The sequence below is a fragment of the Emydura macquarii genome, unplaced genomic scaffold (assembly GCF_026122565.2).
Source record: "Emydura macquarii macquarii isolate MOO-44397 ecotype Brisbane River unplaced genomic scaffold, CSIRO-AGI_Emac_v2 contig_968, whole genome shotgun sequence".
NCBI classification, from domain to species: domain Eukaryota; kingdom Metazoa; phylum Chordata; order Testudines; family Chelidae; genus Emydura; species Emydura macquarii.
Genome location: NW_027131105.1, coordinates 7,164,285 through 7,188,406, shown reverse-complemented (window position 1 = coordinate 7,188,406; position 24,122 = coordinate 7,164,285). Strand labels below are relative to the sequence as shown.

Here is a 24,122-nt window from a genome sequence, read left to right as displayed (position 1 = left end):
TCCCAGGGAGCATTCACAGTCACACGGGCAAGGCAGTCTGTGCCATGGGCGGGTCCCACCCCAGACACCTGGTCACAGCAGCTGAAAGGTCAGAGGTTAGCGGAGGCAAGGGTTAAACCACGGCTGTTCTGGTCCAAGCCGTGCCCTGATGGAGTCCAGCATAGCTTGGCTGGCCCATCTGTGGTGCTCGCTCTCTTCCTCTCCCCCTTGTCTGTCTTTCCCGAGTTTTTCGGCCGTTAGGTGTTGATGGCTCAGTTCTTGGGCATCTCTGTCTTGCTGGATGCTCTGTTGATTCAGGTCAGTTTCAGCCTGTTGTTTAATGACCCTGTTCCTTCCACCCATCCAGCAAGGTGACACCCACATCTCCTGCACTGTCTTAGCAGGAGACTTGCACATACTTATAAGGAGGGAAACTGAGGCACACAGAGGCTTAAAAAAAATAATACGGAAAATGCCCACTGTGGCACACGTGGCGGAAGAGGGTGCTGCCTGGGGGGAGGGGGCTCTGTGCTGGAGGAAGTGGGGGCAGTCAGCAGGGCTCTGATTGGTTAGCAGGGAGTGGTAGGGGATATGGGAGTGGGTGGGGATGGGGTGCTGCACTAATTCCCCTCCCTCATGTCACCCGCTGCATCACTCCCCCCTAACTCTTCTCTTCCCCTCTGCTAACCCCTTACTGATCTCCCCATCTAACTGAACTTTCCCACTAGTCCCACACCCCGAGACCCTTGCCCACTTAAACCCTCCCCCTACACCCCGACTGACTTTTCTCTCAATTTCCCATCCCCCCCACTAACTTCACCCCACCCTCCCCCACCAGCCCCATTAACACTTCACGCTGGCCTGTCCCCCTCCCCCTTCCCACTAACCTGCCCTCTTCCATTGCAGATACCTTTGCCAGTCGGGCAGCGGCAATCCAGGACCAATACGCGGATGCCTCCATCGGCAACGTGACTGGCAGTAACGCAGTCAACGTCTTCCTGGGCATTGGGGTGGCCTGGACCATCGCAGCCGGGTACTGGGCCAGCCAGGGCCAGCGCTTTGTAGTGGCACCGGGCACACTGGCGTTCTCAGTCACGCTTTTCACCATCTTCGCCCTGCTGAGCATCGCCGTGCTGCTGTACCGGCGCCGAGCGCCTGTGGGGGGCGAGCTGGGGGGTCCCCGCACCCCCAAAATCCTCACTGCCCTGTTCTTCTTCTCTCTCTGGCTCCTTTACATCCTGCTGGCTTCCCTGGAAGCCTACTGCCACATCAAGGGCTTCTGAGAGCGGTGGGGAGATAGACCCCCCCCCCCATCTTCTAGCAGGTGGGAACCCCCCCAGCCTCAGCTCTGGGTGGGGAGAACTCTCCTGCCCCAATCCCTGGGAAGCGAGGCCTCCGGCTGTGGGGGGAGAGTGCTCACCAGCTCTGGGGGAAGCCCCTCACAACCCCTGGTTTGTTAGGCCCCCCAGCTCAGCGCCAGGTGTGGGGCCGGGGAGCACAACTGCCCCAGGAGCACCGGACATTCCCACCTCCCCCATCGCCTGCTCCGCTCAAAGTGGGGAAGCCTCCCACACTGGGGAGTCCCTTTCCCCCACCCTGGGCATTCCCAGCCCTGGGGTCCTGTCTCCTTCTCTGTTCACAAGGGGACAAAGGACATTCCAAGTGCAGACTGCCCCTCCCACGCTGCACTCCGGATTTAGCAGGGGGAAAAAGGTAATTCTGTCCACACACCCCAGAGAGCCCCTCCTTCCCCATGCCCCTCCCATCTGCAGTCTCCCCACTCTGCCATGGGGGCAGGAGGAACTCAGGAGGGGGTGACCCTGCTGCAGGTGGCAGGATGGTTGGGGGGGTAGGGGAGGTAATGTGGCATTTGGCACACAGCAGCAGCCCCACCAGCGAGGCTGCAGAGATCAGCACACAAATGGGGGGGGGCAAGTCTCTCCCTCCCCCACTTTGTTTTTAAACCTCCCTGATCCCAAGCACAGGTACCCTTGTGTCCCTCACCCCAAAACACCATTATTAATGGACTCACTGGGACCAGGGGGAGGGACCCCTCTGGGTCTCAGTGGGGGTGGAGACTCCAAATTCAATATTGAGGTCACGCCCATTGCCCCCAAAACAGCACAAAGTCTTGCTAAGGAAAACAGCAACGAATTGGAGTATATCCCATTCCACTCCCGTCCATTCCGCCCCTGTACAGAGCCCAGATTTCTAGTCTGTTGATTTTATTTTATTTAAAAAGATACAAAATAAAATATTATTTTCTATTTAAGAACAACAACAAGCAGAGCCCGACTCCCTAGATTCCACCCCTGGAGAGCTGGAGTGCGGCGATAACTAATGCAGCCGTACCAACCCCCCTCTCCCGTGCATGGTGTCCTGTCCTGGCGTCTGTCTGTCGTGAGCATTTGTGAGTCGGTATATGTGTTGCACTTGTTCATCTGTCTGTCTGTGTCTGCCTGTTGCTGGCTGGTTAAACCCCCGTTTCTTCCCCCTAATAGTTCCTGTTCCCCCATCTACACTCCCACTGCCTGCATCTTTCATTTGTAAAAAACAAAAAACCAAAACCAAAACGAGAAACAAATAGAAACATAAAACTTTGTACTAAAAATGTCCTGTCTTTCTGCTTGAGGGGGCGCTGGCTGGGAGTCTCAGAGCAGCAGCTGTGTAGGGGGATGACACCTCTCCCCATGCCCCCCCAGCTCACTCCCAGCCCAGCAGTGGTGTGTGTGGGGGGTAGATTTAGCCCAGCCTGCAGCACATGCATTGTACCTTCAGTGGATCACTCCCTGCAGCCAGGTTTATTGAAATTCCACATTAAAAAAAAAAAAAAAAAAATTACAGACAGCCAGGAAAAAAAGTTACAGTGAGGGGCATTTTAACACCCCCCCCATTCCACTCCCTCAATACAAAAGAATCTGTAGAAGAATAAAAGGCTCTCTTATGTTACATCTTTCCCTGGGGAAGAAGGGGGTCTCAAACCCAGCTGCCCCCCACCCCCAAAACTCCAAAGATACAAATCGGTAAAAAATAGGATTAAAAAAGATTTGATATAAAAATAGCCCTTTTTATCCTGCTCTGAGGTCCCCCCAAGTGTCACAGCCCCAGGGCATAAGTGGGGCACACAGGTTAGTCCTTCCTCCATAATCTCATCTTCAGGTGGGGGCTGTCAGGGAAGGGTACAGTGTACAGCCCCCACTTCACAATGAGGCAGCCCCCTGACAGCACCAAGCCCCCTGAATAATCTGGGGGGCAGCCCTTCAGAGGCATCAAGGTGAGGGTCGCTAATTAAAAGAGTAAAAATATATAAAAAGTGTGTCTTAGTGTATTTGCAGTGGCCCCGCCCCATGTAGCCCCACCCCTACACCACAGGCCCCACCCCTGCCTCTGAGCACACCCCTAAAGCAGAGACACTGCATGCCCCACTGGTCCAGTGCATGTAGGGGGCACAGAGCCACCTCCCACTTCCCCAGGACATGCTGGATGTCAGGGTGTGTGGAGATGCTCTGCAGTGGATCTGTCTCCCCAGTGGGGCGGTGTCTCCCAGCACGGTGGTCTCTGCAGCGGGAGCTCTGTGCCAGCCCCTGCCCCCGTTTCACAGCACAGTGCTCTCATCTTCCTTTTCTTGAAGGGCAGCAGGGGGGTGCCCATTGCTCACCCCAAGCTCCAGCTCAGCTTGGAGGAAGTGGCGGATCTCCTGGGGCAGCGCCTGTGCCTCCAGCTCGCACTCCCGCTCCAGCTCCTCCACCAGCTGCAGGGAAGGGGTAGAGGGGTGTTGGTGGGGGGCACTATGGGAAAGACACACCTCGCCCCCAGGGAGCCTGAAGCTGCACAGTCACCCCTCCACACAGCATGATGGGCCCATGGCACCTCCCCTCAGAGCAGGCATCCATGGCTCCCCTGGAAGTGACCCTAGAACAGCACTGCCCCCCCCGCTGCACTCACTCCCCCAGGGTTTCTCCTGCTAGGGCAATTGGGCCCATGGGGGAGACACCCTGGTACTGCAACTCCCCCCCTTATCTCTCCTCCCCCCCCCTCCACGCTCACCCTGGGCTCCTCTTCCTCAATTTGCTGTAGGATCTCCTGGTGCCCCAACATAAGCTTCTCCTGGCGCCGCTTCTGGGCCTCCTCCAGCTGCAGGGCGGGGGAAAGAGCATTACTGGGGGGAGCAGACCAAGGGAAAGGGGTGCTGCCAGGGTGGGGGGGGAGAGGGGCTGAGAGCCTGTTACTGCCCAGGGAATGAATGAGAGGCCGAACTACTGGAAGAGCTGCCCCCTGTAATGCTCAGAGCTTACAGGGCTCCCGTGTACCTGTGGGAAGGGACATGGGGGGCAGCTGGCTGTTCTCCCCACACTCCCCCGAGCGGGCACATGGGGAGCAGAGCGGGGTGATGTGGGGGGACTCACCCTGCGGATAGAGTTCACTGACTCGTTGATGTGTCTCCTGTTAATCTCCGTCAGCTCCCTGCAGGGATGGGGGAGGAAGAGAGTAGCCGTCAGGGGGCCGACCCCCCTCCCATAAAGGATCAACTCCAGTCCCCCAGACTGAGCATGCTCAGAACTAGCTGGGACATACCCCTCTCCGCCCCGGCACTGGAACTTGTGCCCCATCTCTCCCACCAGTGAAACAGGGCTCTGTGCCCCTGGATTCATACTGCCTCCCCTCCCCATCACCCCCATATACAGCAGGAGCCACAGCCCTAAGCCCCACCCCTAGGAGTGGGAGGTCACGCAGCAATGGGCCCACTCCTACCAGCTCCCTCCTTTCCTGTTCCCCCTCAGAAGCTCACTCCTCACCTCGCCCCCCCCAGCCCAACACCGCTGGCTCCCACCCGCCCCCGCCACTCACACATCTTTCTTCTGCTTCTCCCGGGACTTGGCCTCTGTGATGCTGTTGTGCCGCTTGCGGTCCAGGATTTTCTGCAGCTCCTTCTTCTCCCTGGGGAGTGGCACAGAGATCTATCACCCCTGGGGAAAGCAATGTACTGGGGAACTCAGTGCCATCACCTCCCCCTCCCCTGGTACCCACCTCTCACTTGTCTCCTTGACTCTCTTCAGCTGGGCAGCCTGGCAGTCCTGGGCAATCTCCCGCAGCCGCTGCTGGGCCTTGTGGGTGGGTGGGGAGGGGTGTCAGGGCATTTGCTGTTGGATCCCTGCCCCTGACACCCTCCCTCCCCCCAAACTCCCCTCCCAACGCTAGCTATCCCACGCTGTCCCCACCAAAGTGCTCCTGAACTCCCACGCATTCCACCCCCCAGACCCTCCCCTCCCAGCTCCTGGATCCTCAACCCCACCATCCCCAGTGACCCCCATCCCCAATGCAAGGGTATCTTTGGGAGCTGACCTGTGCCCTCCTCCAGAAGGGAACCTGTTTGAGCTGTCCCTTATGCCCATGCTCCCCTACCTGCCCCCCCCGGGTACCTGTCGCAGGTGCTCCTTTTTGCAGGCTCTCTCCACCTGGTGCTGGGTTTCCCGCAGCTGCAGCAGTCCCCGCATCTGCCCCTCCTGCAGCTGCAGCTTCTGCCGAGACACCTCCTGCTCCAGTGCCTCCAGCGAGCCGTTGTCACTGCAAGAGCCAGACTGTCAGCATGGCAAGGGCGGGGGTTGGGGTGGAGGGGCAGGGTTTTGGGGGAGGAGCCCAGGGCTGGGAGCGGTGGGCCGGGATGGAGGGGCACTGGCAGAGCTGGGGGTAGGAGCCCACGGCTAGGATAGCAGTGAGGCTGTGGATCAGGACTGAGGGGCACCGGCAGAGCCATGGGGAGGCCACTCACTTCTGGTGCCCACGACGTAGACTCCTCTCCACCTGGGAGCGGCGCCGGATGCTGTCACTGTGCAGCTGGTTGGCCCGCGTGCTCTGCTTCTTGTTGAGGCTGGAAATGTTCTTCATGTGCTTCTTTCGTAGCTCCTTCAGCTCCCGGTACTGCTTCTTCAGGAGCTTGATGTAGCCTTTTTGCTGCCGCAACTCCTCCAGGGACTGGGGGGCCACCTCTGGAACAGAGGGAGGGGTGAGGGAGGGTCACAGCATCCCCCAATCCCTCCATATCCAGGGAGCCAATGCTGAGATGCAGCTGCCTCTGCGGTGGGACGCGAGGGCTGGTAACAGCAGAACTATTTGTGTCTCTTCCACAGCCCACCCCCAGAGCTGAGCGATGCGGTATCAGCGGAAGGTAGGCACAGCTCCAGAGCAGCCCCATGCTCTGGTGCAGCCCTTACCTGCGAGGACGCTGGCAATGAGGTCATCCCTTTGCCCTGCAGGGGGAGGAGACAATGGTTAGTGGGGGGCATGAGGAGAAACACCCCCCATCTCTTCCAGCCCCCAAGAGGGCTACGGCTCTGAAGGCTGGACTGGATCACAGGGTCTCTGCCATTATGCACCCCCCACGTGCCACTGGGATTGGCTCCATTGCACCACGACTCTATACTCCCCACTACAAGGGACCCCCATCCTCAAGCCACATATGAGCCCCTGCTCCTTATAGGGGATGCTCCCTTCCCCTGGTTAAAGGAAAGCCCTGCTAAGCAGAGGGGGCCTCCCCCAGCTGATTCCTCTCCCCACTGGCTGGTAGAGTTATCAGGGATCCCCCTTACCTGGGCTGGCGACACTGGGGCTGCCAGCAGGGGGCAGCAAGACAATGGGTGGCTGGCGGGGGTCTGTGGGGGGCTCAGCCACCACATCGGCACGCTGCTTCCCAGGCGTTTCCCGTGGTTTCTCTGCACTCTCCTAGGGGAGAAAGGAGAGGATGGGTTCAATGAGGGAGACAGAGGCCTCCCTTCAAACCATCTCCAAGAACTACCCCCACACCAAAACTCCTGTTGGTTCCTTCCTACCGCCCCCACCAAGCCAGACCTCCAGCCCGAATGGGATCCTAGTACCCCACACATCACCTGTACCCCATTCTCCTCACACCCAGATCCATTGCATCCTCTCCTCCCTCAGATCCACTACTGCACATGTCCTCCCTCCCCGAGATCCCCACCCCACTCACCTCCCCGTCTCCTATCAACGCCACCAGCTGTTTTGCCCGCTGGTCCATGAGGCTGACATGTTTGATGGGGTTGATCAGGGCCTCTGCATAGTCTAAGGGGTAGAAATGGGGATTGAAGGATGCACAGGAGGGAAAATTCCCCTCAGTCCCCACCAAAGGCTCCTATTTACCCTCCCCAGCTCCCAACATCCCAGGCCACACTATCCTTCAGCCCTCCAGATAGACACACCCCTTCCAGAGACACCCCATCAGCTCCAGCTCCCCAAAACAGCCACCAGCCTCAGCTCCCCTCCAGCCAACCCCCCCCCCCTCCTCCCCGCAGGCCACCCTCCCATGTCCCCTGGTACCCTGGTGGTCATCCGGGATATAGTCATTGGCTTCTGTATAGACCAGCAGGGCGGGCAGGCTCAGAGGCTGGTTGCTTTCGCTGCGCAGGCAGATGTAGTGATACCCTGGTTGGTGGGTGGGGACATAGAGAAAAGAGGGGGGTCAGAACAGACCAGATGAGGGGGCATCCTAGGGTTTGTAGGGGCACTGAGCCCCCAGCAGTGTTGGGGACTGGGTAGGGAGTGCCCCATGCCAAGCTCACCATTCTTAGGATGGGAGGGGGGGCAAGGTTGCCTATGGGACCTTAAGGGGGGGAGGGCTGATGGAACTGGGGGGTAACTGCAGAGGGCAGGAGCAATGCATCATGGAGCAGAGCTGGGGAATGCAGCATCTCCTGAGCCCCGCTTGCCAGGAGCAATGCATGATGGGAGCAGGCCTGGAGCCCAAGGTGGGTCATGGGGTAATTTGCGCCTCCCATCACCCTACCCACAGGTCTGGAGCCCATTGCCGGGGGTTGTGGGTAATTCACATCTCCCCTCCACATTGCCTCAGTGAGGGGCCTAGAGCGATGCATGATGGGACCAGGCCTAGCGCTGGGGGGGAGGGGTTTGGTTGTGGTAACCAGCACCTCGCATGTCCCCCCGTTGCCTTGGTGACAGATGGGGGGCAGGGACCCCGGGCGGCTCTGCTTACCAGACCGAATGGCTGAAACAGGCAGGATCCGGTGCCCAACAAATTTCCCCCCCTCCTCAAAGACAGCAATGCGCAGGGACGCCAGCGTGGGCAGCACCACCTGCGGGAGCCAAGGGGGGTTAGATGCTGCCCTGGGACCTGCAGGCAAGGGACACCACCCACACTTTTCCACCCCCAAACTCAGCTGCCTCCACCCCCTTCCCAGCCCCTGCCCCAGAGCCTGACCTTGGGGAAGACGAAGGGCTCCTCGTCCCAGACGGGGTTGAAGGAGTTGCCCTGGGACGGGCGCGTCCGGAACTTGCGCTTGGTGTCGATGGGGAGGCCGAACATGTCCACTTCCACGTAGATCCCCACCCGCTTGTCTGACAGGAACTGCCCCGAGATGATCTGGGCGGGAAGGGAGAGGAGAAAGGGAGTCAGAGCTGCTAGTGACCTCCCACATGCCTCCGATGCCACCCGACACCCCCAGCAAGCCCCAGCCCCACAAGGTCCCTCATCCTCCCCACAGACCTCCCTGCGCCCCATACGCCCCCCCCCGCCCAGTGGGATGGGTTGTCACCCAGCAGCCCTCAGCTCTCACCTTGACCTTGACCGTGTTGGCCACGATGCCGTCCACGATGTCCACGGTGAAGGGGTCGAAGGGTTTGTCCTCACGCCGCATGAACTCGGGCTTCAGCAGGTACCCACTGCGCCGGTTGTACTCAAACATGCCCAGGTTCAGCTGTATCGGCAGGTCTGGAGGGTAACGGGGGCCCCCATGGGGGGAGGGGGTTAGGGGCACAGCACTGAAAGACTGTGGGGAGCCCCAGGGAGTTGGGCGGGGAAATCCTCATTCACCCCACCCCAATCGGGAGGCAGGGGTTGGAAGGATGCAAAATTAATGGTACTAAGAGGGAGCTGGGGAGGGAACATGACACAGTAACTACGCCCAGCGATGCAGATCGCACTGGGGTCCCCCAGCAGCAAGAACTGAGGGTGGGGGGGAGCCCAGGGGAGATACCAGGAGGCTGGGGGGTCGTGTGTGAGGGGCATCGGGAGGGCACTCACCGAGGGACTGGAAGTTGAGTGCCACCATCTGGCAGCCGGCGTTCCAGAAGAGCTGGGGCATGTAATTGGAGGAGTCAACCCGTGTGCCCTTGGGGTAGATCCGGCTTAGCTGCTTCTTGTTGTATCTGGGCGCGTGGCGGGGTGTCAAGGTAACAGTGGGAAACAGCAGCCAACGCCCCCCAGGAGCATCCACCCCTACTCTGCAGCTTGCCGCCCCACAAACCAACCCTCCCTTTTCCTGCTAGCTCCCCTGAACCTACCTCTGCCCTCCCAGCTATCCTCCCACTCCTCCCTGCCCCCAAACAACCCCCTCCCCCCATCCCCTGACTCCTCCTGGACCCCCAAACCAACTCTCCCCCCATCCCCTGACTCCTCCCTACCCCCAAACCAACCCTCCCTTTTTCTGCTATCCCCCCAAACCTACCTCTGCCCTCCCCGCCATCCCCAACTCCTTCCCACAGCTCCCTGCCCTTCAGTATTGCCCCCTGGCAGGATACTCGACAAATTCCATGGGGCTCTTGGTGAGCTGCTCCAGCCCCTTTGTCTCCACAAAGGACGACATCTCAAAGGACTTGTTCCGCTCTAGGGGCAGTAAGGGGGTGGGGTGCAGTGCATTAGCGCCCCCCTGTGGAGAGACTCCTTCCTGCAGCATCTGCCCCCCCCGCCACACCTCTACGGTCAGCAACACCCAACCCTCCCCGCTGGGCCCCCCCCAGACAGCCCTGGCTCCCCCATAGCCCCACCTCGAGAGCCCCACCTCTTGAATTCTCCTCCCCCAGACCATCACTCCCATCCATCCTCAGACATCTCTGCCACCTCCCCCACCCCTAGCTCCCCCTTAAATCCCTGAGCTCCCCCAAGCATTCTGCCCCCAACCGAACCACTGCACAGACAGCTCATACCCCCGGCCTCTCAGATCCCAGCCCCCTGCATCTCTCTTCCAACCCCACCTCCCTGCCCGCCCCCCAGCACTCACTTCTGGCAGCCTGGAAGGATTTGAATTTGACAGGTTCGATGTAGTTCACCAGCGTGGACATCTCCTCAGTGGCGTTCACCTCGCTGCTGGCCGTGCCCTGGGAGCAGGGGGGATGTCAGAGGTCCTGAGCCCATTTCCCCAAGAAGCAAAGTCCTCTCTGAAAGGGTTCTGGGGGGGCACCAGGCACAGCTGCTATCGACCCCCCACATCTGCCATCTCAGTGCTGCTCACAGCCTAGTCACCCCACCCAGTAACACCCCATGTTACAAACCAGGGGCCAAGAGGGCAGAGACCCCCCCCTTAGGAAAGCCCCTGGAAATGGAGGAAACCCCCCCAGGGCCTCCTCCTACCTCATCCGTTGTAGGCTTCTTGGGATCTGGCTGCTCTTCCTCTTCCTCCTCCTCGCTCTCAGCCTCCCGGTCTGGGGGGTGGTGAAGTGAAGGGTTAGAGACCCCAGACACCCCCACCCTTAACTTCACCCCCTACCCCAGGGGGTCACCCCAATGCACCAGCCCCAAACCTCACTAGACACCTTCCACACACAGGCCCCCCCACCTCATTTCAGCCTGTCACTCAGACCCCTCCTCCTGAGCTCCCCCCCGGGGCCCCAATGTTCTGGGGGGCTGTTGGGGTGTGACACCCCCTTCCCACTCACCGATGGATTTGCGGGGCTCTGCCAGCTTGGCCAGTCTCTCTGGTGGTGCCTTCTCCTCCCCGTTGGCAATGACTGAGGGGTTGCCCCCCTTGTGCTGCTCGACATAGGGGGAACCTGGGGGGAGGGGGAAGGTTGTGAGCACCACAGAGCTGAGGGAAGGGGGGACAAGGTGCCCCCAGCTCCTCAGTGGGACAGGAAATGGAGGGTGAACCCCCAGGCTAGAAAGGGCGTTTCTCTGCGCACACCTCAACGACAGGCCCACAGCACCCAGGGGGGTTACACATTTCTGCCCCCAACCCAGAGGAAAGCCCCACAAGGGTGGGGAGACGTGCTGTGTAGTTGGGGGGCAGATCGCAGGCAGGGCTTGGAAGGAAACCACTGCCTGATTCCCCCCTCAGCAGCTGTGGTGGGGGCCGGGCTTGTCTATGCCAAAGCTGTCAGTGAGGGGGGTGGGGAAAGGAGGTACAGAGCCAGATGCTCAGCAGGAGGGCGAGTGAGGGGGGCACTGGATGGAGGGGTGGTGAAGATGGATCCAGGGGTATGTACCTGCAGGGGATGGCACTGGCTGGGGGAGGGGTATATACACAGCAGGGACGAGTGCAGATCTGGGGTGCATACCCTGCGGGGGAGGGGTGACGCTGGCTGGGGAGGGGTACGTACCCGGCGGGGGTGAGGGCAGGTCCCCCAGGCCTTGCCCCATGTCGCTCACTGTGGGCTCCAGCAGGCGCTTGCGGATGCTGCTCCCCTCGAGGCCCTTGCTCGCCGGCCGCTGCCGCCGCTTCTTGTTCTTCACCAGGATACGGCCCATCAGCTCCTGGGGGCTGGGCAGCGCCATGCCCGGTTGCAGCTGTGAGGGACGAGGGTTAGAGCAGGGCAAGCCAGCCATGGGGGGGGCGAAGACCCCATAGACACCCCCTTCACTCCCCTCAAGCCGCACTGACCCACCTCTCCCCCTCAGACACCCTGCCTGCTTCTCCATCCCCAGATATTCAGGACCTATTCATCCATCTCCCCCAGACACCTCTTCACCCCCTTGCCACTTCCCCATACTCTCCCAAATATCCCCCACCCTGACTCCCCCCTTGATACACTTGCCTCGATACCCTCCTCCTCTCCCCGCACTTCCGCCAACTCACCGGGTATTTCTCCAGGGGCTCGATCAGCAGAGCCTCCCCAAAGATGCTGCGACAGTACTCAGCCATCTTAGCCTGCTGCTTGGCCCTGAGGGCAGAGCGAAGGGGTCATTAGACCTAAGGAACCTCAGCCTCTCCCAGCAGGGCATACCCCAGGGAGCAGGGGGGGTGGAGGGGAGCACCGGCAGGACTGGGCACAGGGATTACTCACGAGTCAACGTGGTTCTCGAAGGACAGGATGACAGGGAACGGGGATGTCTTGAAAGCACTTTCAGCAATGGCCTCAATCACCTCCTAGAGCCAGGGGAGACCAGAGTCAGGGCTGGGATAGCAAAGGGCTGCAGTTTGGGACTGAGCAGAGCTGGGGAAGTCCAGGACTGGAACATCAGGGGACTGTGGGTCAGGAGCCCAGGACTGGGGGGATCCCCAGTACCTTAATGGAATCTTCATGGCCCTGGTGAAGCTGTTATAAGCGTGGTCTAGACGATATTACTCTCAGGTGGGTGCAAAGCTGGATGAAAGACCATACTCAAATGTACTTATCAATTATTTGCTGTCAAATGGGGGGGCCTGTAACTAGTGGGGTCCCACACAGATGACCCAGGAATCAGTCCCGGGTCCAGTGCTATTCAACATGTTCACTAATGACTTGGAGAATGGAGTGGAGAGTGTGCTCACAGCATCTGAAGATGACCCCAAACCAGGCGGAGTTGCAAGCACTTTGGAGGATAGGCTGAGAATTCAGAATGGCCAAGTCAAATGAGAGAGCTGGTCTGAAATCCACAAGATGAAATTCGATAAAGGCAAGTGCAAAGTATTGAAAGTAGGAAGGAAAAAAACCCAAATGCCCAACTACAAACTGGGGAAGACCTGGCCAGGTAGTAGTACTGCTGAAAGGGACCTGGGGGCTATAGTGGATCACAATTCAAATGAGTCAACAACATGGTGCAGTTGTAAAAAATGTTCATAAGACCCCACAATGAATTAACCGGAGTGTTGTATGTAAGACATGGGAAATAATTGTCCTGCTCTACTTGGCACTGGTGAGATCTCAGCTGGAGAACTGTGTCCAGTTCAGGGCAGCACACTTTAGGAAAGATGTGGACAAACTGGAGAGAGTCCAGAGGGCAACAAAAATGAGAAAAGGTTTAGAAAACCTGACCTATGAGAAAAAGTTAAAAACACTGGGCATGTTTATCCTTGAGAAAAGACGACTGAGGGGGGACCCGATAACAGTCTTCCAGTATGTAAAGGGGTGTTAGAAAGAGGATGGGGATCAATTGTTCACCATGGCCTCAGGAGGTAGGACAAGAAGTAATGGGCTTAACCTGTAGCAAGGGAGATTCAGGTCAGATATGAGGAAAAACCTTTGGACTCGAAGGTAGTTAAGCTCTGGAATGGGCTTCCAAGGGAAGCTGCGGGCACCCGTGATGTGAGGTTTTTAAGACCAGGCTGGACAAACACCTGTCAGGGACGGTTGAGGTTTACTTGTCCCTGCCTCAGGCCAGGGGCTGGACTTGTGGCCTCTTGTGATCCCTTCCAGCCCTACAGCTCTGTGAGCAATGGAGGGCCTCAGGGGTGTGTTTCCAGAGGGCTCCCCCGTGGATCACTACCTTGAAGGGGATTTCGGTTGTCATGGTGAAGCCGTGCGTGATGAAGGGCTCCTCGTCCTGGGGCCGCCCCTTCCAGCAGTCAAGCTCGATGCAGCGGCAGCCGCTCAGCAGCACCTGTCGATACATCTCCACTGACGAGTTCCCTGTCAGCTGGCCCGCTGGGGTGGGGTGGGAAGGGGTCAGCATCAGCACCCCATGGATGCCCTGACCACCCAGACTCCAAACACACAGACCCCCCCTGCACACAGCCCTGACACCGTAAACCCACCCACTGCACAGACCCCCCTCAACCCTCATACTCAACTCACAGATCCCTGATCCTCCCATATTTACACATGCCCCATACACATCCCTGATCCCCCTAACACACACCCATTCATCCCCAACCCCCAGACCCTCCCATGCACACACCGAACCCTGTGTGCTGTCTTTCTCTCATCCCCCCTGCCCCTTCACTGGGAGGAGGAACAAGGGGGCAGTGCCTGGGATCTATGGGGGGAGATGTGCTTGGGCCATCCCTAGGGCTTCCAGGGGGACCCCCAGACCTGCAGGGTAGATGAGGAACTCAGAGGATGCATGAGGAGGGCCCCCCAATTCCTGTGAGGGGTTGATGGGTGGGCAGGACCATACCTGTGATGTAGGGGTTGGGGGAGGGATTGGTAAGGGAGGCGGGGAGCCATACCTGTGCGGTAGGGGATGGGGGCGGGGCCATACCTGTGAGGTAAGTGTTGGGGGAGAGGTGGGGGGGCGTACCCGTGAGGTAGGTGTTGGGGTAGGGGGAGAGGTGGGAGGGGGGGCACCGTACCTGTGAGGTAGGGGATTGGTGAGGGAGGCGGGGAGCCGTACCTGTGAGGTAGGGGATGGGGGCAGGAGGGCACCATACCTGTGAGGTAGGTGTTGGAGAGAGGCAGGAGGGGGGCACCGTACCTGTGAGATGGGGGCGGGGCCATACCTGTGAGGTAGGGGATGGGGGAGAGGGGGCACCATACCTGTGAGGTAGGGGATGGGGGCGGGGCCGTACCTGTGAGGTAGGTGTTGTGGGAGGAGTTGATGAAGTAGCTGCTCAGCGGCTGGCTCATGTCATCGCTCAGATCCAGCTTTTCAGGGGGGACGATGCTGTTCTCCTCCCCCCCCAGGTAGCGCCCAAACCCCTCCATCGACATCTGGTCTGGAGGGCAGGGCGTTAGTAAGGATGACCAGCCCCAGCATGGGGCCAGTCCCCCCACAGGCCCACTGCTAACACCCCACCCCCGTCCCACAGTTTCCCTCAGGGCACAGACCCCATCAACATCCCACCCAGCCCTGTCCCAGGCTCCCCAGCATCTGCCATGTGCACTCACTGCTCAGATTCCAGCCCGCCCCCCACGCTAGCTCCCCCTCCTGCCCCGGGGCTCACCTCGCTCCAGGAACTGGCGGTTGGGCTCGTACTTGTCGATGAGCTGGCGCACCTGGGCACGGCTGAGGGGGGGGTACAGCACCTCGTTCAGCCGGGGGTCCCGCTGTCGCTGGTTGATGAAATCCATCAGCTGGTCCAGGCTCAGGTAGGGCTTCCCCTTTGCCCCACTGGGGGGGCAGAGATGTTATTTACAACCTCCACAGGCAACCCCACCTTTAATAGCACCCCCCATTTGCCAGGCACCGCCGTCCCAGTTAGACACTGACCCTCCATCCCCCCTGGTGGCTGGGAGCCTTCCTGCCCCACCCCATCCTAGATGCCAAACCCCCACAAACACACCACCCCACCAGACAGTGGGTCCTCTCCAGATACCCGTCAGCAGGTCCCCCTCCCCCAATTCCCAGACCGCCCCCTTCTCCCCTCCCATCTCCCACAGTGATCCTCCTGCTGCAGCCCCAGGGTCATGCCCCAGACACTGGACCCACCCCCCACTGCACCCGGGAGGGGCCAGGCACTCACATCTCCAGCAGGATTTTGTCAATGTCGGGACGCAGGCAGAGCTTGTTCAGGAAGCGCTCGAAGATCTCCAGTGTGAACTCGTCCGGCTTGATCGACTCACTCTGGGGGGGAACAACAACAGTGCAGGACAGTCACTGGGGGGCACAGGGCAACTGGGAGGAGTGGCTGGGGACAGGGACGTACCCGATTGAAGTTAAGGCCACAGGACTCTAGAGCTGTCTCCACACGCTTCTTATCAGCTGAGAACATCTTCAGGATGCTGGGGAGACAGAAGAGTGGGAAGCCTGCAGGTCGGGATTGGGGGGCACCAGCAAAGCAAGAGTTGGGGGGCTGCAGGTCGGGATTGAGGGGCACCAGCAGAGCTCATCTTCAGTCAGGGAGTTTGGAAACACCACTCTGGGACCTGGCGGGGCCCTGGCTGCTCCCTTCTGCAGCAAAGAGGGAGTGGGAGATGGGGCAGGAACTTACTTCTTCACTGGGATCCGGCCTTCCTGGTTCACCTGGAGTTTGAGCCGGGTGTAGCTGAGGGAAGGAAACAAGACAGATGCTACAGAGCAGCAAAGCCTGGTCAGACACCCCTCACCAGGGTCACCTCTGGGGTGGGTTGTGGGGGCTGTTTATACAGGGATTCCTTGCCTGGTGTTAGGTTGCAGCTGCTTCTGGGGTGGGGTGGAGGGGCTATGTATATGGGGATCCCTTGTCTGTTGGATGCAGTTGCCTCTGGGGTGGGGTGTATGAGCTGTTTATACAAGGATCCCTCGCCCAATCCTGAGACTTACGTTTTCTGCAGGAAGGTGTTGCGAGACGCATTTTGGGCCAGAATGTTCATGGCCAGTTTGAACAGCTCCTCAGTCCAGACCTGGGGGGGATCAGGGAGTGGGGGTGAGGGAAGAGAGGAGTGACCGTGCGGTTGCTTGCCCCCCTTCCTCCCCTGTGCCAAGGACGCTCTCTCCCCAACTCGTCAGTGAGGCACTAGGGGCACTCCCATGGGACATGCCCACCTGGGGCGGTTACAAGATCCAACCCGGAGGGGAGTGATAGGGGCACAATCGCCCACCTTTCCACACCACCACCCTGCCCCGACCATCTGAGATGCTCCCGCCTGTCCCCACCCCCACTCGCCTGGCAGGCAACCCTGTGCCATGCACTACCCCACTTCCCTCCATTTCCAGCATCCCACACACATAGCCGATTACCCCCTCGCTCCCCATGCCCCATTGGCATCCTTCTGACAATCCCCCTCCCCCATGCACCCCCTTCCATTCCCCCCAGTACTGCACTGCCCCATGTCCTGCACCCCCATGCCCTGTTGGTTACTCCTGCTCACTCACCTTCCCCCCACTGGCCTCCACATCTCCCTCCATTTCCCCAGGCATTCAACTGTCCGCCCTCCCATTCCCAGCATCCCCTTTTCTCTCCACCCCTGCCAGCTCCCCCCCCCCCCCCCACAACATTTCCCACTCCATTGTTGGCAATACTCCCTATTCATTCCCTCTTTCTATTGCCAACCATGGTCCCTGCCAGCGCTAGCACTGCCCCTTACCACCAGCCACACCCACCTTGGCCACATCCTCCTGCACTGCCATGAAGTTTAGGAAGCTGATGTTGACGAGGTCCAGGCCATGCACCACAGTCAGCAGGTTCTCCTCGGGGTGTGACTCTGAGCCCCCCAACCCGAGCATCTCCCGCGTCTTGGGGTCCTGCCGGGGGTTGGCGTGGTGGTGAGAGCCAGCAATGCTCTGCTTGCCAGCAGGGGGTGCTGTAACATCACCTCCCCCCCTCCACCTCCCCATGAGGCGTGGCACTGGGCAGCTCAACCAATCAGGGTTAAAAACATCCCCACACTCCAGGCCATCTCTGGGATCAGGAGCCAGTGCTCAGCTCCCATGCCGTGCCCCCACTGTGTTTTGTAGGGTCTTCCAGCACAAGCCAGGATTAGGCCCCCAGTGTGTTATGAGAGGGTCTCGCAGGCACCTTCCACTCCCACATCAGGCCTGGCTCCCCTGAGGAAGTGAAGGGAGTGATAGATCTAACCCTGCCCCTCACTCTCCCAGCTCCATCCAGGGAGTTACCTTCCAATGGCAGGGAATTTGCAGATGCTCCCTAACTGGGGCCCAGGACAACGGGGGCGGAACCTAAAGAAGGAGAGGGTGGAGCTTGGCAGGGATCACTCAGCTACCCCCCAGCCAACCCACACTGGCCGTGGGGAATCAGATGGAGGACTATGTTTGTTAGCTTTGTTATTGTAGGGTCTCCCCTTGTACACTGGGGGTTGCATGTGCCAGTTTATTATTGAAGAGTCTCCCTCCACCCCATCAGTTTGTTGCTGTAGGGTCTCTCCCTAAATGTGGCAGGGGTGTGCACAGGAATAAAAATGTGGCTACTTTTGGAGGTCCACTTTCTGTGCCCCCTGCGGCTGGAGGAGCGGTCTCTCCTTCCTCCTCCTCCTCCCCCCCAAGAGGAGCTGGCTCTCCCTGCTGCAGTCCCAGGGTGGTGGAACTAGCTCTCCCCCAATGGCCCAAGGAGCTGTCATCTCCCGCCCCTGTGCGGGAAAAGTTGTCATCTCCCTCCCCATCCCAGCCCCGGGAGGAGTTCTGTGCCCCCAGCAATTGGGGGATCCATGCCCCTGCTTGACCCCCCTTGCACACGTCCCTGTCTGTGGGGAGGGGGGACTGAAGGTACCAGTTTGTGATTCTGGGGTCTCTTCTGGGAGAGCCCCTCTCTCACCTTTGGGACCCTGGCATAGCGCCCAGTCCGTGTGTCCCGAATGGAGCTGATGTCCAAGATGTCAACTTCCTGCCAGGGACAAAAAGGGGGGTGGAGGGAGATGCCCCTTAGAGCAGCATGAGCTGGGGCGGAGCAGACTCGCACAGCTGGAGCAGGGGCAGTCCGTCCCTGCCTAACGGTCCACATCCCAGCCACACGCAAAGCAGCTGTCAAGGCAGGCAAATCCCGTGGGAAGTGCTGCTGGGCAAATCCCCAATGCTCCTTCCCGCACCCACCGAGTACCTGATATCTGCCCTCAGCACAGCAGGCATGGGGGACAGGAACACCGGGATGGGAAATGGGGGATGACATAGGGTAGAGGGTTATGGGAGACACCCCCATAGGGACCCAAGAGTGCAGGAATAGGGGAAGTTCAGGAGAGGGGAGAGAGAACATCTGGGGCTTGGAGGAGAGAGGCAGCCCCACCCCTCGGGGTGTACGGGCTACAGTGGGGGGGTATTTCCTGTGTGAGACCTGGGTGGCTGTGCCGGGGGGTCATGGGAAAGGGCAGAGAGGGAGAGGGGCCAAGCCAGAAACACTCTCCCCCACACCCCCGCCAGGGTTGGGGGGGGGAAAGAGACACAGCAGAGCTTGGAACCAGCCCATCCTTCGCAGCTGAGAGGAGTACAAGAATTTCCACACAGTCCCTTGAGAGGGACCTACGGGCAGACTCCTCCCCCCACCGCCACCAGGGGGTGTCTCAAAACTAGCCACCCTCGGAAACCAATTTAATTCAGAGGGGAGGAGGGCAGCCAGAGTGAAGGAGACAGGCCAAGGGGGGTGGGATGGAGAACAGGAGCACAGATTGGATCAAATTCAACCCTCCCAGCACTCTGCTCGCACCCATCCCACCCCCAGCATGGCCCACCCACCCCTGCCCCCATTCGCCCGGCTTCCCCAGGTCCCACTGCTCCCAACCCCCCTTCACTCGCCCCCCCCCATTTACTCCCGCCCCCATTTCGCCAGATTCACCCTCTCCTAAGAAGATAAAATCATAAATCAGAGCAGGGGGCAGGGCAGGCTGGGGAGAGGAGACCAGGGGAAGTGGGGCTCCCCGGACGAGCTGGGCTGGGCTGGGCTGGGCTAGACTGGGACGGGGCAGGCAGGCGGGGAGGAGGGGTTAAGAACCCTTCTGCCTCTTGGCACCACCCCAGCAAATTCCTGCCAAACAGGCCTGATGGCTCAGCCCCAAGGAGTGACCCAGCTTCCCCAGCCAGCTCCAGGAGAGCAGCAGCGGGGCTGAGCTCCTGGGTATTGCGGCCCCAGCTTGTCCCAGCAGGAGGCACTATGGGGAGTGGGGCGGGGGCAACAGCTGCAGGGGGAGCACCCACCCAGTGCTGGCCTCTGCCAGCAGGGGGCACCACAGGAAGCAGCTGACAGACATTTCCGGCCATGGAGCCTTTCCCGTCCTGCTCCCGGGCTGACCCCGATAAGGGCAGGGAAAGTGCCAAGTGTTTCCGGGCTTTGTCATCTCAGCAGGGCCCTGATGGGGTGGGGGTGGGGGTGGGGGCGCCAGAAACCAGCCTTAGCTCGGCCACGCGACACAAGTGCTACCAGGGCCCTACCATGTGGGGCGCGTTCCAGTAGAGGAAGAATCCCAGGGGGTCGACCCGCAGCGTCACCAGGGTCTGGGTCGTTGGCTCCTGGGGGGGACAGAGAGGAGGGAGTGTCAGTGCAACCGATTCTGTTCCTGGTCCCCTCCCACAGCCCCCTGCTATCCCAGCCTGGGCTCTATCCCCCTCGGCTCTGCCAGTGCCCCTCAGCCCCGACCCACAGCCCCCTGCTATCCCAGCCTGGGCTCTATCCCCCTCGGCTCTGCCAGTGCCCCTCAGCCCCGACCCACAGCCCTCTGCTATCCCAGTCCCAGCCTGCCAGGCCCCTCAGCCCCGACCCACAGCCCTCTGCTATCCCAGCCTGGGCTCTATCCCCCTCGGCTCTGCCAGTGCCCCTCAGCCCCGACCCACAGCCCTCTGCTATCCCAGCCTGGGCTCTATCCCCCTCGGCTCTGCCAGTGCCCCTCAGCCCCGACCCACAGCCCCCTGCTATCCCAGCCTGAGCTCTATCCCCCTCGGCTCTGCCAGTGCCCCTCAGCCCCGACCCACAGCCCCCTGCTATCCCAGCCTGGGCTCTATCCCCCTCGGCTCTGCCAGTCTCAACCCCGACCCACAGCCCTCTGCTATCCCAGTCTGGGCTTCCCCCCCCAGCTCTGCCAGTGCCCCTCAGACCCACAGCCCTCTGCTATCCCAGCCTGGGCTCTATCCCCCTCGGCTCTGCCAGTGCCCCTCAACCCCGACCCACAGCCCTCTGCTATCCCAGTCTGGGCTTCCCCCCCCAGCTCTGCCAGTGCCCTTCAACCCTCACCCACAACCCCTGTGTGGTTTGGCTGGTTTGAGGCCAATGTTTACTTTAGTGACTTCTCTGCCTGTGCCTATCCCTTCGGATGCTCAGTGCCCCCAGCTTTGCAGAGTCCCACATCTTGCTAGATGGAGATATTTTTGGCAGGGGTGGGAATACTGGGAGTATCAGCCCTGAATGGAGAGGGGACAGGGAAGCCCTGGCCTGGAAGTTCTGGGGTGGGCGGGCAGGGGAGCCCTGGTCTGGGGGTCCAGGACCTGCAGTGCTGGTGGCAATCCACAGTGAGGGCCCCTCCAAGGCCAGCTGCCCCCCATACTGAGCTGTGAATGTGTCCTGAGTAGGGGACTCCCCCAGACCTAAGTAGGGCTCCACCCCAGGGGACTCCCCCCAGTCCATGAGAGCACCTTATAAGCCTGACACCAGGGATCCAAGACACTGGAGTGTTTGGGGGGGGGGTGCTATTAACCTTCCCCCTTGCTTGGCGAGGCCCCTGGACCCCCATCCCCTCACCCTGGCTCCCCAGGAGACAGGATTCCCCCCCCCTCCCCTCGGCAGCGTATTGTTCAAGTGGAAGAGGGTAGGAAATGAATGGAGAGCTGACATGTGCTTCTTGGTCAATGGCCCCTCTGTGCTGCTGGGTTCAATGCAGAGCTTTGGGGGAGGGGGAGAGGGAAGGGGAGGGGTAGGGGGTGCCTGAGAATGAGTCAATGGACCAGAGAGAGAGACTGGGACACAGGGGGAGCTCCTGGCTATTCCAGCCCCAGCCTCTCCCAGCAAGGGGCGCTGTAGGGAGCGAGGTGGGAGCACTGGCTGAGGGCATGGGGGCTCAGATAGCACCTGTTTCCTGTTCACCCGGGAAAGACCTTGGACCCCAGATTCAGCTGCAATAAAACAGCATCACAAAGATGTGGGTGTCTCAGGACTTTGCCCCAGAGTGGTTCAAAGGGGGGAGGGAGTGTTCAACACCGCCCCCCCCCCAGCCTTCCCAGTACTGCCCGTCCCAGGAAGAGCCTGGCACCTGCTCAGTCTTGAGCTTACAAGTTCAGACCTGGCACAGCTGGCCTAGCAGGGGCTGCGGGTTGGGGCTGAGGGACACCAGCAGAGCTGGGCAGCTAGGAGGGAGGGGCCCTGGGAGGCACCTTGCAGGCTTGGCCTGGCCACGCTCACAGCTGGTCGGGAAGTGGTTGGGGGGTAGAGCGGTGCTTGGCCAAGGACCTGGGAGCTTGTTTCTCTGAGCTGTGCAAACACAGTTAGGATTTCACAGCCGGGAGTGAAAAAGAAGGGGGATGCCAGTGGTAGGGGAGGGGGAGTCAGAGTAGGGGGGGCTGGGATCAGGAGCCTTAGTGTAAGAGACCCCACCCCCTCCATCCCTAAATCTGGTCCTCGAGGGAGTAGGGGTTTGGCAATAGGACAGTCCTGGCTGTGAGGGCTTCTAACCTGCTGCCATGTCCTTGACCAGAGGTGGCTGCATCTCAGTACTAGGCCCCTATGTGTGGGGAGGGGCAGGGGGGCTGGGGTAAGGCCAGCTCTAAGGTGCACCTTCCCTCCCCCACCCCATCTGGCAGCACCCAGTTATATTGTGGGCTTTGCACCCAGGCTGTCAGGGGTGGATGGGGCACCCTGCAATGGGGTGGGGTGCTCATGGCAGGAAAGCCTTCAACTGCATAACCCCTGCTAAACCTCCACCTCCCACCCCTTCCCATAATGAGGACAGATGCACTTGGAGATGTGAATCCAGGTGTCTGAGACCCTTTGCTGCCCCTGCCCCGCCCCCACTATGTTGAGTTTCCTCCCTCCCAGGACTGGGGAGGAGAATCTGAGCCCCCAAGGTGGGGGGGGGGGGTAAAAAGGAAGGAGTCAGGTTCAAAAGCAGTGCTAGACACAATCAAATCAACCCCTCCTCCATGGGGTGGGGGCATCAGGTCAGGACTGGGGCTCCTGCAGAGCTGGGGGGGAGCCCAGGGCTGGGATAGCAGGGGGCAGAGGGGCAGTGCAGTGCTGTTTCTATGCTACACCAGATGGGGGTCTCATCTTTCTCCCCTGACTGGGTGGGAGGAGATCCTCTCTTTCCCATCTCCTCCTTCCTTGTTTGGTTTTGGGGGCTGAGCTCCAAGCTACTGGGGAATTGCTGGGCCTGAGATTGTGAAACCAGCTGATGTGGGGAGGGGGAGTCAGGGAGCCGCTGCCACCACCCTCATGGGTGTAGTTGAGAAGGGCAAGGGGGCGTTGCACCCCCCAAACTACAAGCCTTAGACAGGCACAGAATTGCCCCCCCCCATGCACGTCTCCATTGGCCTGACTGGAGCTGTTCCCACAAATATAGAAATCAAATTACGCCAATGCCTAGGGTCTCTCCCCAATCTTCCCTTCCTCCACCTGCATTCAGGGGCTGGGGGAGCAGGGGCCCTCTCTGGAGGGAGGCAGGAAGGAATTGGTGTACAAAGTGGGGGGTACTGGGGTGCACTGCAGGGGTTGAATGGTGGAATAGGAAGTTTTGGGGGCTCAGCGGAGCCCTTCCCTTGCAAGCAGACTGGATAGAGTTTGGAGTGCAATGCAAGGGGCTTCAGAGAGCGTGTGGAAACTTTTTGGGGTGGCTGGGTGAGACTTTTGGGGGGCACAAGGCAAAGTCTGGGGTGCCTGTGCAGGGTGTTGGGGCACATTGAGAGATCCCTCTGGGGAGCTGGGGTACATGACAATGATTTATCCCCAAGGGGGGTACAGGAGAGAGGCAAGAAAAATCAGCTGCACTGAGGGCCAGGGGGGGATGGGAGTGTCCCCCCTGAGATGTCGAGGGCTCCCTTCAGGTAATTTCCTCCCACTCTATGTCCTTCCCCTCAAATGACTTGGTATGGGGGGCTCTCAGGATATTGGGGCGCTCTCTCCTGGTGGGAGTGATGTTGGGGGACTCTCTTCTGGGGGGACATCACAGGGAAGCTAGGAGGTGCACAGGGGTCTTCCCTTAGGGGAAGGGCATGTAGGGGGATCTGGGAGTACATAGGGGAGCTCTGTCCCCAAGAGAGGAACATGCGGGGAGGGGAGGGGAAACTCTCCTGAGGGATGCTGGGAAGAATACAAGGGCAGAGCGAAACCCCTCTCCTGACAGATGTCTCTGCCGCAGCTGCCAGGGGCAGGGGTCTTCCGAGCTGGGGGGGCAGTCATTCCTGGGGGGGGCAGGGGTCTCCCGGGCTTGGGGGAAGTCATTCCTGGGGGGGCAGGGGTCTTCTGGGCTGGGGGGCGGGGGCAGGTGCAGGGGTCTCCCGGGCTGGGGGAGCGGGTGCAGGGGGTCTCCCCAGCTGGGGGGAATAGGGGGCCTCTCCCAGGGATGCAGGGCTAAGTGTTGCCGAGGCTGGGGGCCTCTCCCAGGGGTGCCGGCGGTTTCCCGGGACGTGGGGCGGGGCAGGGCTCTCCCGGGACGGGGGGGAGTGTCTCTGCCCCCCTACTCACCTCGTCCCACTTGATGAACTTGCTGCCCCGCATGAGGATCTGGGGGACCCGCAGCGGCTCCAGCTGCAGAGCGTGGACCCCCGGGCGCGCCCCGGCCATGGCTGCACCCAACGGCCCGGGACACCCAGCCCAGCTGCCTCGGCCTCCCCTGCAAGGGCTGCGGGCAGGGCGGGCCGGGCACAGGCGCGGGGGTGGGGCCGGCCGAAGACAGCCTTAAAGACACAGATGCGCACG

The 24,122-nt window shown here is 60.4% G+C and overlaps 2 protein-coding genes across 3 annotated transcripts in view; one reads left to right on the top strand and one right to left on the bottom strand.

The window, feature by feature from the left end:
* The window catches only part of LOC137150251 (sodium/calcium exchanger 1-like), an 11,175-nt gene extending 8,758 nt beyond the window's left edge, over nucleotides 1-2,417 (top strand). The window contains exon 7 of the mRNA XM_067544048.1: nucleotides 886-2,417. Coding sequence (XP_067400149.1) covers nucleotides 886-1,262 — 377 coding nt within the window. The 3' untranslated portion in view covers nucleotides 1,263-2,417. The remainder of the gene's footprint in view (nucleotides 1-885) is intronic.
* Nucleotides 1,905-24,122, bottom strand: PLCB3 (phospholipase C beta 3). Of its 2 annotated transcripts, XM_067544047.1 has the most exons (33): nucleotides 23,889-24,122; nucleotides 19,655-19,732; nucleotides 18,051-18,119; nucleotides 16,883-17,023; nucleotides 16,103-16,182; nucleotides 15,792-15,845; nucleotides 15,507-15,582; nucleotides 15,324-15,424; nucleotides 14,805-14,971; nucleotides 14,430-14,576; nucleotides 13,409-13,566; nucleotides 12,007-12,089; nucleotides 11,799-11,883; nucleotides 11,323-11,509; nucleotides 10,663-10,776; nucleotides 10,358-10,428; nucleotides 10,008-10,104; nucleotides 9,529-9,613; nucleotides 9,032-9,156; nucleotides 8,565-8,719; nucleotides 8,210-8,371; nucleotides 7,985-8,084; nucleotides 7,312-7,416; nucleotides 6,965-7,056; nucleotides 6,567-6,699; nucleotides 6,192-6,227; nucleotides 5,750-5,966; nucleotides 5,400-5,544; nucleotides 5,008-5,084; nucleotides 4,828-4,917; nucleotides 4,386-4,443; nucleotides 4,027-4,113; nucleotides 1,905-3,730 (listed from the first exon to the last, which is right to left on the bottom strand). In XM_067544047.1, exons 1-33 carry the CDS (start codon nucleotides 23,985-23,987, stop codon nucleotides 3,575-3,577), a joined length of 3,630 nt encoding a protein of 1,209 aa, XP_067400148.1. In that variant the 5' UTR covers nucleotides 23,988-24,122; the 3' UTR covers nucleotides 1,905-3,574. The 2 variants fall into 2 exon arrangements, 1 of the variants encoding a protein (XP_067400148.1); XR_010918938.1 differs by lacking the exon at nucleotides 5,008-5,084 and having other exon boundaries at nucleotides 3,680-3,730.

Coding starts and splice junctions, on each gene's coding strand:
- PLCB3 (XM_067544047.1), bottom strand. CDS start 23,987: ATGGCCGGGGCGCGCCCGGGGGTCCACGCTCTGCAGCTGGAGCCGCTG. Junction 9,614..10,007: donor ATCCTTCCAGGCTGCCAGAA/GTGAGTGCTGGG, acceptor TACTGCCCCTAG/AGCGGAACAAGTCCTTTGAG. Junction 8,372..8,564: donor CCAACACGGTCAAGGTCAAG/GTGAGAGCTGAG, acceptor CTTCCCGCCCAG/ATCATCTCGGGGCAGTTCCT.